The sequence below is a fragment of the Podarcis filfolensis genome, assembly GCF_964270895.1.
Source record: "Podarcis filfolensis genome assembly, chromosome: 9".
Taxonomy (NCBI): domain Eukaryota; kingdom Metazoa; phylum Chordata; class Lepidosauria; order Squamata; family Lacertidae; genus Podarcis; species Podarcis filfolensis.
This window is the reverse complement of record NC_139610.1, coordinates 72,765,879-72,778,160: the sequence shown is the minus strand read 5'-3', so window position 1 is coordinate 72,778,160 and position 12,282 is coordinate 72,765,879. Positions and strand designations below refer to the sequence as shown.

The 12,282-nt window shown below is 43.2% G+C and overlaps 1 protein-coding gene across 4 annotated transcripts in view; it reads right to left on the bottom strand.

Moving 5' to 3' along the window:
- The window catches only part of ATRN (attractin), a 167,947-nt gene that overhangs the window by 117,883 nt on the left and 37,782 nt on the right, over positions 1 to 12,282 (bottom strand). For all 4 annotated transcript variants that reach the window (XM_083631612.1, XM_083631614.1, XM_083631615.1 and 1 more), the window contains exon 2: positions 1,797 to 1,880. In XM_083631612.1, coding sequence (XP_083487738.1) covers positions 1,797 to 1,880 — 84 coding nt within the window. The remainder of the gene's footprint in view (positions 1 to 1,796; positions 1,881 to 12,282) is intronic.

Sequence of the window (12,282 nt, the reverse complement as noted above, 5' to 3'; positions counted from 1 at the left end):
AACCCTTTTTTTGTAGTGAGCATTTCTTCCAAGTTGGTCCCCATACAATAGGTTTTACTAAATCCTGAAGAATTAGCCAAAGCTGAAATTCTGCAGGCTATTATAATCTCAACACAATGAGGAAATATTCCTATGTAAAAGCTAGGTCCTGCTGACCAGCTTCATGCTACAGTGGTACCTCAGGTCAAGTACTTAATTTGTTCCAGAGGTCTGTTCTTAACCTGAAACTGTTCTTAATCTGAAGCACCACTTTAGCTAATGGGGCCTCCTGCTGCCGTCGGAGCACGATTTCTGTTCTCATCCTGAAGCAAAGTTCTTAACCTGAAGCACTATTTCTGGGTTAGTGGAGTCTGTAACCTGAAGTGTATGTAACCTGAAGCGTATGTAACCTGAGGTACCACTGTATTGACAATAATTTGGCAGTTCGGACTCACAAAGGAAGGAAATATTATCAGAGCAGTCACACAGTGCCACTGTTGTGGGGCTGAATCTTTATAGACTGCAACTGGGGGGTGCCACACATTTTAACCCCCCACCTCCACCCCAATATATTTTGCCTGAAAATGTCCAGTCCAACAATCGATGTATCTCAAAAATTTAGCATAGTCTCCTCACTTATATTCAGTTTTGCTCTCTTCTTTCACATCAAGGACTGCAATGACATCTCCTAGCTAACTCACATATCACAGACACAGGAATAAGGTTAACAACGCAGGGGGTGCCTCTTCAATACAGGCAACTGCTTCTATGTAGAAATTTCATTTGTGTAGATATATATATTCTGTCACATCTGACCCAACAAATGTGCGCAAACGTAAACGCATCAAGTGCTCCAGAATCTCAAAATAGGTTGGGCTTGCCAGCATCCAGCCTAAAAATACCACAAAACATTATGAATGAACAAAAACATAAGCACCCTTCAAAAGAAATGGAACGATAAAAGCGCCATTCTTAATTAAAAAAAAAAAATCCTGCTAAGAAACCACTAAAATCTGCTGGGGGAAAAACAAATATCATTGTAGTTAAAGCAAGGACCTTGACTGAAAGGTTGACAGACCCTCTGAAGGTCTGACTGAATAAATGTGAATTTGGGACAGGATCAGAGAAGTCCCAGCTTTCATTTGGGAAATGCCGGGTTTTGTATCCTTGCACAAGAGGAAAAGTCATGAAATATGCTGCCTCTTGCCTTTGGCACAATATCTGGGCAGCTAGGCTGTGACCCACAAGTTTAAGCTTGAGGGAGAACAATAATTGTTTTTCCTCTCTTTTGCCAACCCAAGGAGAATAGTAGCTATGATCAGAAAGCCGAACCACCAAATTATTGGTATTTTTTAATTATGTCACCCGATACAACTCAGATCTTTCCCTATCTCTGCTGATGGTGAACCACAGCCTGAAGAAATGGGTGGTGAGAGATTCTCTGGGGCTTAATCCTCATAGCTCTATTCCAAATGACAGGCTGTAGTCTTTGCTATAGGCCAGGAAGAAGTCTTATTCCCCAAACTAAAGAGAGATGGATGCCGTTTTTGTACGGACTGGACCAGACCGTGGTCTATGAACTGTTCTTAAATTTGGTAAGAATTCTCATCCAAAAAAAACAACAGCATAAAACTGCTGGAATGCAAAATTAGGGCCAGTTTCAATAATTGTTCAAGAGCAATTCTTTCCTGTTTAGCAACTGGACAGCAAAATATAAGCCAACTGGGAGAGCAGTTAAAAACATCATGATGTAGCTACATACAGGCAAGAATACTGCCCAATTCCATCCTGTGAATATAAAGGTGTTTGCTTCTTACCTTCCCACAATAAGCCATGTGCATTTCGTTTTGTATTTATAGTTTCCAGGTCCATCTGTTACATACCCCGAACTTCCAGTAAGCCTGTGAAGAGAAACTAAAAATGTAGCATCCCGTCATGATTTAGTACTTCTTTTTTACTTTTAAAAAAACTTCAATATGAATACAGCCAATAAATTATCCTTATACTCTCGTAATTATCCTTCCCCTCCTTTCAGCAAAGTGTTGTCATTTCTTCTTGCCAAAGTGTTTTAAAAGTATCTCCTCACACCCTTTGTGGAAATGCTAAAATATTGCTAGAGATATTTGTTTTTCATTCTGTGATACTAGAGATCCTAATGTGGATTTTGCTGACAAACTATTTAAATGGGACCTCAAGTATCCGGCATACAGTTACAGTTTTTAGAAAATCCATTCTATCTGTCCCTGGATTCACTAGCAATAAAGTCTCTCCAAAGTTAGTATTCTGAGATTTTCTGGAGGAGTACAAATTCAGAATTTCTACTATGAGGTAGAAATTCAGAGGTCAAGGAGTACAGGTTTTTCCTCATCATTATCACCATGAAGCAAACCAAGGGTGCAAACCTGCATCACCCAACACAGAATGATATTCAATTAAGTCATACTAGAATAGATCCATTGATTCCAACAAGACTGCTGTGAGTATTACTTAGCTGGACGTCACCTGCTACTAAGAATTATATCTGTTTAACAGGGGCAAACAACTATTAGAAGTCTGGCGTGACTGGCACTATTGTGATTGACCAGCTTTCTAGGAAACTACCACATCACAGCCTCAGTCCAAATTAAAGGTAAAAAAGGTAAAGGACCCCTGACAGTTAAGTCCAGTCGCAGACGACTCTGGGGTTGCGGCGCTCATCTCGCTTTACAGGCCAAGGGAGCCGTCGTTTGTCCGCAGACAGTTCTTCCAGGTCATGTGGCCAGCATGACTAAGATGCTTCTGGCACAATGGAACACCGAAACCAGAGCAGTGCATGGAAACGCCATTTACCTTCCCGCCGGAGCAGTACCTATTAATCTACTTGCACTTTTTGGCATGCTTTTGAACTGCTAGGTTGGCAGGAGCTGGGACCAAGCAACAGGAGTTCACCCTGCTGCAAGGATTCGAACCGCCAACCTTCCAATCGGCAAGCCCTAGGCTCAGTGGTTTAGATCACAGCGCCACCCGCGTCCCTGTACCAGTCCAAATTAGCTAGCTGCAAAGAGGTTAAACGAAACACACCCTTTGTTGCAGAATTTGACACATAGCATTGGGCCACTGCTCTCATTTTTGCCTTAGTATACTGCATTCAGATAACGCCAGATAACTATGCCTGGCCCCATACTTCCCATACAGGGCACTTCCAACTGAGCATGTCCATAGCAAATATGGCATCAGCATACATTTGCACACTCCAAAGACAGCTTCCAACAGTTTGCCATGGGGAAAACCGAGACCTGTCTTTTCCAGGGACATTAATCGCTGGTATGCAGAATCAGAAGTACAATGAATTAGACTTGCAGGCAGACGCTGTGAGAGTCTACCTGCAGTCTCTCTTTTTTCTTTTGAAGGTCAGCATACCCATAACCCTTCCCAATTGCTCAAAACCAAGCAAAGTTTCCTGCCATCAGTCCCTCATGCCGCAGGAACTGAATAATCACTGTTCTTTTTACAGTCCCTGCTGCTTTTCAAAGTGGAGGATCTTGTGCTAATTTTAAAAGCCCATAGCAAGAAACATTAAAAGGTAAAGGTAAAGGTACCCCTGCCCGTACGGGCCAGTCATGACCGACTCTGGGGTTGCGTGCTCATCTCGCTTAAGAGGCCGGGAACCAGCGCTGTCCGGAGACACTTCCGGGTCACGTGGCCAGCGTGACGAAGCTGCTCTGGCAAGCCAGCACCAGCACAGCACACGGAAACGCCGTTACCTTCCCGCTGTAAAGCGGTACCTATTTATCTACTTGCACTTTGACCTGCTTTCGAACTGCTAGGTGGGCAGGAGCTGGGACCGAACGACGGGAGCTCACCCCGCCGCGGGGATTCGAACCGCCAACCATGCGATCGGCAAGTCCTAGGCACTGAGGTTTTACCCACAGCGCCACCCGCGTCCCCAAGAAACATTAAGGGCTGCCCAATTCTTTAAGGACTGCCCAATCGCCAAAGTATCTGAGTGAGTTGCTACTGGTGGCCCCACAGGGAGAGCCCAATTATGTGGAAATTCCTCCCAGCTGAGATCAGGCAAACTGCAGCAGCTCGGTGATGATATTATTATTATTATTATTATTATTATTATTATTATTATTATTATTATTATTATTTTCTTCAGTAGGCATCTTAAGTAAGCTTTTCTGATGTTGTGGTTATTTTTAATTGATTTTATCCTCTGTATCTCTTTTGTAACCTAACTTAAAACTACTGTTTTATGTGGTGTATGACTTGTGACAGCAAACAGATGCATAAAACCATTCATTGCTCAGAGCTAGATGAAGGTGCACCTCTTCTGCTATGAATGCACAGAGAGAAAAATGATTGGCAGCTGACATTGGAATGAAAGTGACAAATTCCACAGCTAAATTATAGCAATCATTTCTTAAAAGGAAGCTAACCCAGAGTCCACACAGGTGTAATTGAACACAGTTGGACATCTCTTGTCAAATACTTGTGTTTGCCCACTAGACCTCATTGCCTTTGCATTTTGTGAACTGGACAGAGCGGCACAAGGTGACAGCAGTGGAGTTCAAAGCATGATTCTGGGATGTTGGGAGCCAGGCAGACACCCCCAACAAGACTCCTATATATGTGTGGTGAAGGTGCATGAGAACCACCATACAGTGGTACCTTGGTTCTCAAACGCCTTGGTTCTCAAACGCCGAAAACCCAGAAGTGTTCCGGTTTTCGAAAGCCGAATGTCCGATGTGGCTGTTGGCTATTGTTTCCGGGGCGCCTGCACCAATCAGAAGCTGTGCCTTGGTTTTCGAATATTTCAGAAGTCAAACGGACTTCCAGAATGGATTAAGTTTGGCTCTTTTGTTTTTGCTATTTATTTTGCATTTTCGTTTTTGAGGCTTTTTCGGTTAATTTGTTTTTGTGACTGTGTGGAACCCAGTTCAGCTACTGAGTGATTGACTGATTGTGTGACTGCGGAAATGGATAAAAGCTCCCCATCCAAACAATGACTGTCATTAGTGCAGGTAAGGAAAAAAATAAATTTTAATTTATATCATCTACAATACTGTCTTATTTATTTTATAATACAGTACATTGATTATTGCTTTCATTTTATGGATAAATTGTCTCGTTAGATAGTAAAATTCATGTTAAATTGCTGTTTTAAGGGTTGCTTTTAAAAGTCTGGAATGAATTAATCCATTTTGCATTACTTTCTATGGGAAAGCGCGCCTTGGCTTTGGAACGCTTTGGTTTTGGAATGGACTTCTGGAACGGATTAAGGCCTCATCTGCTGCTAGCAGCTGTGCAAGGCAAAGGAACAACCCCAGCTTTTCCAAATCCTTGCAAGCTTACAGAGTTGAAGGAATTTCACACATCTGATAATGTGCCATCACCAGGGATTGAGATGCAAGGTCCAGAAAAGGCCAATTTCAGATTCTGACTAGTCCCCCACAAGCAGCTAGAGAATGATAGGAAGGACCGTTCGTTTTAGTGACTTTATATTCATTAAAGGTTGCTACTGAAATTTCCCTGCACCTGAACCTTGTAGCATGGCTGTTTCTTTTAGCCGGAACAGAAGAGGTTGAATGTTTAACAGCCCTGAGAAATTCGGCGTACAGCGCAGGTGCCTAATTTGATCTTGTTTTCTCCAAAGCATGACCTTTAGAGAGCAGCGCAACCCTCCGAATCTAAATGTGCAAAGAGCACCCGTGTATCAATTGAGTCGGCGCCCTGCCGGTAATTGATAGCAAACAAACAGACTTTGGTAGCTCAAACAAACCTTGTCGAAACGGCAAAAGATCTTGTGCAATCTGCCCTTCTCCCAAACAACTTCACTACGCAGAAATCGTTACAACTGACCTACTCTGAAAGCAATTACTGCAGCTTTCACAGTACAAATAGCACCACAAATGTCTCCAGCATTGCTGGCGAGACCCAAGGGGGAAAGTGAAAAGTTTGGTTAGAAAACAAATCTGCCCAGATCTCAACTGCTCCACCTAAAAAGGGACACCAGGATACCTCTAAGAGGTCAAGGACAGGAGAATTTCCAATAACAGCCTATAAATGATTTACTTGCTGTTATGTGTTTGTGGGTGCCCTGAACCACTGCAGACTCCTGGGTGCTGGGATTAAATCAGTACCTTGAGAATTAAGGTGAGCTGACAGATGTTGGATTTAGTAAGGGAAAAAATGTAGACTGAGCTAGTCCTTCCAGGCTGGGGCATCGCCTGGGCGTAAGTTGTTAAGAAATGCAAGGATGTTGATGGACAGTCATCAGCGCATCAAGGGAAGACCCTAGAATCTGTGAGACAGGGGTTGCCAGGGTTACAACGGGCAGAGAAATGTTTAGTATTCCAGTTTAGCCTGAAGGTAAAACAGTGTGGCCATGCTGCATGTGGCTTGGGTTGCGTTTTGCAAGGGTTTGGGAGAAGAAGGGAGGTGCCAGAACTGCATGCAGGGCTGCCTGGGAGAGGTTGCACCAAAAGACCAGGCAGCCTGACTGGTCTTTGCTCTGGGCCTAAGCTTGCTGAAGCTATGGGAGAAGCAGCAAGAGACACTCTTGGGGTGTAATGTTCTGCACCCCCTCCACTGAAGGCTTCAAGTGTGAATACGTGTAAATAAACCATATTTCTCAAATACACTACAGTCTCATAAAAAGATAAAGCTAAAGGGACCCCTGACCATTAGATCCAGTCGCAGACGACTCTGGAGTTACGGCACTCATCTCGCCTTACTGGCCAAGGGAGCCGGCATACAGCTTCCGGGTCATGTGGCCAGCATGACTAAACCGCTTCTGGCGAACCAGAGCAGCGCACGGAAATGCCGTTTACCTTCCCACCGGAGCAGTACCTATTTATCTACTTGCACTTTGATGTGCTTTCAAACTGCTAGGTTGGCAGGAGAAGGACCAAGAAACGGGAGCTCACCATGCTGTGGGGATTCAAACCTCCGACCTTCTGATCGGCAAGTCCTAGGCTCTGTGGTTTAGCCCACAGCGCCACCCGCGTCCCCTACAGTCTCATGCCTAGTCCTTAAAAGCTTAGTGGGTAGTGTGCAACCTGTTGGGACATCTTCACTGCAGCTCTGAATGTCTCTTGAATGGTTGCTGAACTCCTTATTTGTGACCCCTGAATTCTGCGTCTGCTACCATGCCTGTACTGTTGCTTGCCTGGATAAAGAGCTCTTTCTTACTTGCACCTAAAGCCTCTGTCCACATGTGTTGGGGAGGAAGGAGAGCAGCAAGAGCCCGAGGCTCAGCACCGCTTATGCAGACAAGAAGCCATGAGGTTGCCATTATACCTGAAAGAGGACAAAGTTATTAACTAACGCCAATGTTTGAGTTTCCCACTGCAATAGTTCACTAAGGATAAGCTATGCTAAAGTCACATTTGCAGCAGATGGGGATCATTCATCGCTGTCTCATCTTCAGCATTTATATAAGCACACTTGGCTATACAGAACTTTAGTGAAAACAGATTTCAGGTATGCAATGAAAATCGAGGGAGATGATCCATTCATTGCTTTGTAATAACCTTCAACAGACAAAGATAAGCCCAAAACAATGTCTGGTTAAAAACCCATTTTAATTATGTTTTCTCTGCAGCAGACCAGCTGACATTTAACTGCTTATTTTGTTTGGCAAAAAAAAATATCAATTGACTGACGGAGTTAATTTGGCAGAGAAAATTACTGCAACTTTTTCCATGCCAGCCTTTGGGATAAAGGACTAGGCATGTTAAAATGAGAACAAAGTAAGTTATTGTCTACTAGATGTCGGGTAAAGATAGGAGTCAAGACTAAACTGTGTCAGTTACACCTATAATCAGAAGAACTTAACAGACTTAATTGGGTTTGAACCTTTTCACATCCATTGCTTTCTGTACTGAGGATAATTTATATGTCAATGTGGTACCCTCCAGGTTCCTGATTATGTTTATCATCATTAATCATTGTGACCTTATAAAACAGTCAACAATCCATCAACATCTTTACTGCAATCACCTCAAAAAGGCACAGATTTATAAAATCGGAGTTGAATCACCAAAAATCAACCAATTCACACCCTAGCCAAAAACTGAAGCCTAAACTCATCGTTTCACAGGCACAAACACTTTAGGGATTCATAATAGGGCATTTTTAGTAACAGCACCCTGGCTCTGGATTATGGTGGAATCAACATTACCTAATTTTCAGCACCAGATGAAAAACTCCACTTATCCAGGGCTTTTGACTAGATTAGCCTAGTTATAAAATGGGACAGACTGTCTGAATTGAACAGTAATTTTATTGACTGGCTTTATATAATTTGTATACCACCCTGTGATCATTTTGCAATGAAGGGGGTGGTTTTTTATATATAAATAAGTAAGTAACACTTTAAATTCCAGTCATCAGGTTGCCTAGATGCCCAGAAAATTTATGCAGGCAGATAAAGATTTGAACAGATTTCTCCAAGGCACGGTATCAACCCCAATCTGGGTTTTATAGTGAATATCAGTAATAACTGCAGCATAACTTGAAGCACAGCGATGGGTTTCTGTGACCGGCAGGTCTCAAGTTGTCTAGCTGCCCAGAAATTTCATGCCGGCGGATAAAGATTCGAACAGATTTTTCCAAGCTACGGTATTAGCTCCAGTCTAGAGTTTACCAGTAATTGTAACAAGACTTGCAGCAAGGTTTCCATGGCCAACAGATCTCAATTGCCACCACTATATGCTATAAAGTACTACCAGTGGAATTGTTACGTACTCCCCACTTCCTCATTCAGTGAGAAGAGACAAGACTATTTGGGGAAGGGAAACTGGATGACAATGTGCACTGGAGAATTCGGGGCAGCGTTCGTTCCCAGTTTATGAAGCTGTGCACAAGCACCACAGCACTGGGTTCCTCCCTCTACTCACATTCACATCCCACCATGAAGGCACAATGACACTTTACAGCATATGCAAAAGTATGAGGCCTTGCCCGAAGGAGCAGCCAGGCCAATCAGAATTTCAAGTGTGGAAGACAAAGAACAGAGGGAAGGGTAATGAGCAATACATCTGGAGCCTAGCAGATTCTGTTAGCAATCATGCCTTTCCATTTATGTAATCTCTGTTCCATTTAAAGAGTTCGTTGCAATCACCACGCAGTTATAAGAAGAAAGTATAGATTGCCTACTGACACAACAGTCATATCCCAAAATTAGAAACATACAATATGCCAAAAATGAAGGATCTTGAAATACACAAGCTGGTATCTAACCTACATTTTCTGCACCTGTGCGCTTCTCAAACATTGGCTGGGATCCAAACTGCTCTGCACGCTGTTTGCCACATGCAGGAGACTTTAAGCTCTCCAGCTTTTCATAGAAACCCAATAGTCCACCCATGCCCACCTCTAAAGGTCAGGACACCTGCCAAAGGAACACCCCATGAGGGAAAGGAACTACCATGGCAAGGGGGGAGGAACTGGCAAACACCCCCCCCCCAGAAAAGAGCTTTGAATGCATGCAGCGTATGTTGGGAGATTTGGAACAGACAAAAGGAAGCATTTCTTTGCACAGTGCAGTTGAACAATGAGATTTGCTAACAAAAGATTACCAACCTGGATGTCTCTAAAAGGTGATTAGACAAATTCATAGAGAATACAGCTGTCAATGGCTACTCATCACAATGGATGTGTAATACCCTCCAGCGGTCATCATGCCTCTGAACACGAAATGCTGAGGAGTCCAACTGGGAAGAGTGCTCTTGCACTCGTGTCATGCTTTGGGGCTTCCCTTGGGCATCTGGCGAGCATGCAAGAACGGAATGCTGCTCCAAATAGTCTTAGGTCTGATCCAGCATTCTTCCACACCCAGGCTTCTCTGGGTCCTGGGCAATTCATCATGACCACAAGCCTTTGGACCACAAGAGTTACTGTAAACAGGAGCATTCCAACAACTAAAGAAAGTCACCATGTACAAGTCTTCCCATCAATACACATGAAAAGACAAGTGACAGGGAGGCTGCGTTTTTACTCTGCTCACCGATCAATCTCTCAGTAAATGATGTGTCCTCAGTCACAAAGGGTCAACTCCTTCATGCAACATCAAAATGTAAGAAGAGCCTCTTGGATCAGAACAAAGGCCCATCTAGTCCAGCATCCTGGAAGCCCCAATGGAAGCCCACCAGCAAGACCTGAGGGCAACAGCAGTTGCCCACCTGTGATTCCCTGGAACTCATAGGCATACTGCCTCTGACAGGGGTGTGGAACGTACCCATTGGGGTTAGTACTCATTGAAAGTCTTTTCCTCATTAGTCTTTCCAATCTTCTTTTGAAGCCATTCAAGTCAAGGGAATTCACTGCCTTCAAACTAGCCAAACAAACAAAAAACTCCAAACGCTGCAGCGTGTCCTCATACGGGAGTCACACACCATCCCCTTGATCATTTTTGTCACCCTTCTCTGAAGCTTTTCCAACCCTGTAGTATCTTTCTTGAGAAGAAGCAACCAGAACTGTACCCAGTATTTCAAATATAGTCCCGCCATAGATTTGTACGGTGGTTGCATTTTTATCAATTCCTTTCCTAGTGGTCCCTAGCCTGGAATCTTCCCTTTTCGCAACCACTGCACCCTGGGACAACAATCAGTAGAAAGGGACAACCAAGGCACATTTTGAAAACTGTCTGTCACCAAACAGAATCTATAGCATGTTGGCATGTCAGTAGCCATATGTCAATACAGTTTTGGATTTTTTGTTCCTATCATATGCAAAAATTCCGTAACCCTGCAAGGCTTGTGTGCTTGTGTGCGTGTGTGTGTGTGTGTGTGTGTAGAGAGAGAGAAACTCTTGAGCTGCCACGAATTTTTAATTTTTTAAAAACCAGACACACACCAGGGCTAAGATTTTCACTATCATTGTGCTTTTAAAAATATTGGGAAACAAAGGAAGAACATCAATCACATAAGTACTATAGTGCAGTGGGATCAGGATCATAGTGTGAACATAACAAATTTGGGCTTGCTTTACAAAAGTGGTAATACTTTAGCCTAGATTCATGAAGAGTTACCAATTATGAATTCACTCAACTATGTCTCTAATGGCAAAAGCGGATGATAAGATTGTGGATCCACATCAACTGGACAGTATGCCAAGCTCCAGGGGGTTTCCAGAACCTCCTTGGACTACAGCCCCACTCAATCCGGATTTAGGAGGAATCACCTATGTAGCACAAAGAGGTATAATTGCAGGGAGGCTGCAAATAAGTCTCCAATATACACAAAACTCAATGCTTTCTCTAGAAAATGGCTGTCAACCCAGAATCTCCTAAAAGCACAGCTGGCCTCCAGAACAAAGGAGAGAAGTAAAAAACTAGGTATTATTTTAGGGCAAGCATAGATGCATATGGCGATTATGAACATCTTTAACGTTAAATGCGTTTCAAGTCATTCCAAAGTTTATGCATGTTGAAGAGGATGTCAATAAAAGCATTCCGTGCAACTTGACATAAAAAGCCCTTGTCCTTGTCCTAATGGGGTTCTGTTTGCATCCGGTCTTTGCCAACTAACCAAACAACTAACCAAACAAGTATCTGGCAGTTCATCAGTGCTGAAAAATCAACAAGGAGAAATGGAAAAATTGGAAGCCCGTTTCTAGATGCCATGGGAAGGAACCCAGGGAGTCAAGAGTCCATGAAAATGTAACAGCATCATCTCCCCAATAAGGACAGACACTGCAAAGAAAGACCAGGGCACATATCCAACAGACTGGGTGTGAATAGGAACCTTAGCTTTATCACTCCCTTGGTACCTTTTCAGCACATTAATTCTCATTCTCATAACTATCCCACAAATCAATTTGAACTTGAGTTTCGGGGTAAGACAGCATCTCCAACATCCAAATCTGATGTTTCTGACCTGCATTTATAATCCATTCTCTCAGAAAAACAACCCTACATAGGTTTGCACATTTTGATTATTCACTCAATCAGAGGTTAAAGTTCGCTGAAAATCGCAGCCTAGCAAATTTAGAAACTGCACACTTGCTCCTTCAGCCAGAGATCATGAAAACAAGAGCAGAGTTGCTCTCTTGAGTTCACAGTATGCATGTGCGGTACCTAAGCTACTCTGTAAGGGAGTGTCGCAATGTAAGAAGCTACACCCAGAGTAATATTGGGCAAAAATTACAAGATTTAAGATGACAACACTCTATACGCAGCATGGCACCAAAAATTGAACTTGTCATGAACTTTGCATTCTGCTCAGCTGAACATATAAAGTTGCCTAACACCAGGTGAGATTGTTGGCCTATCTAGTTCAATGCTGTCTACACTGACTGGCAGTGGCTCTCCAGGGA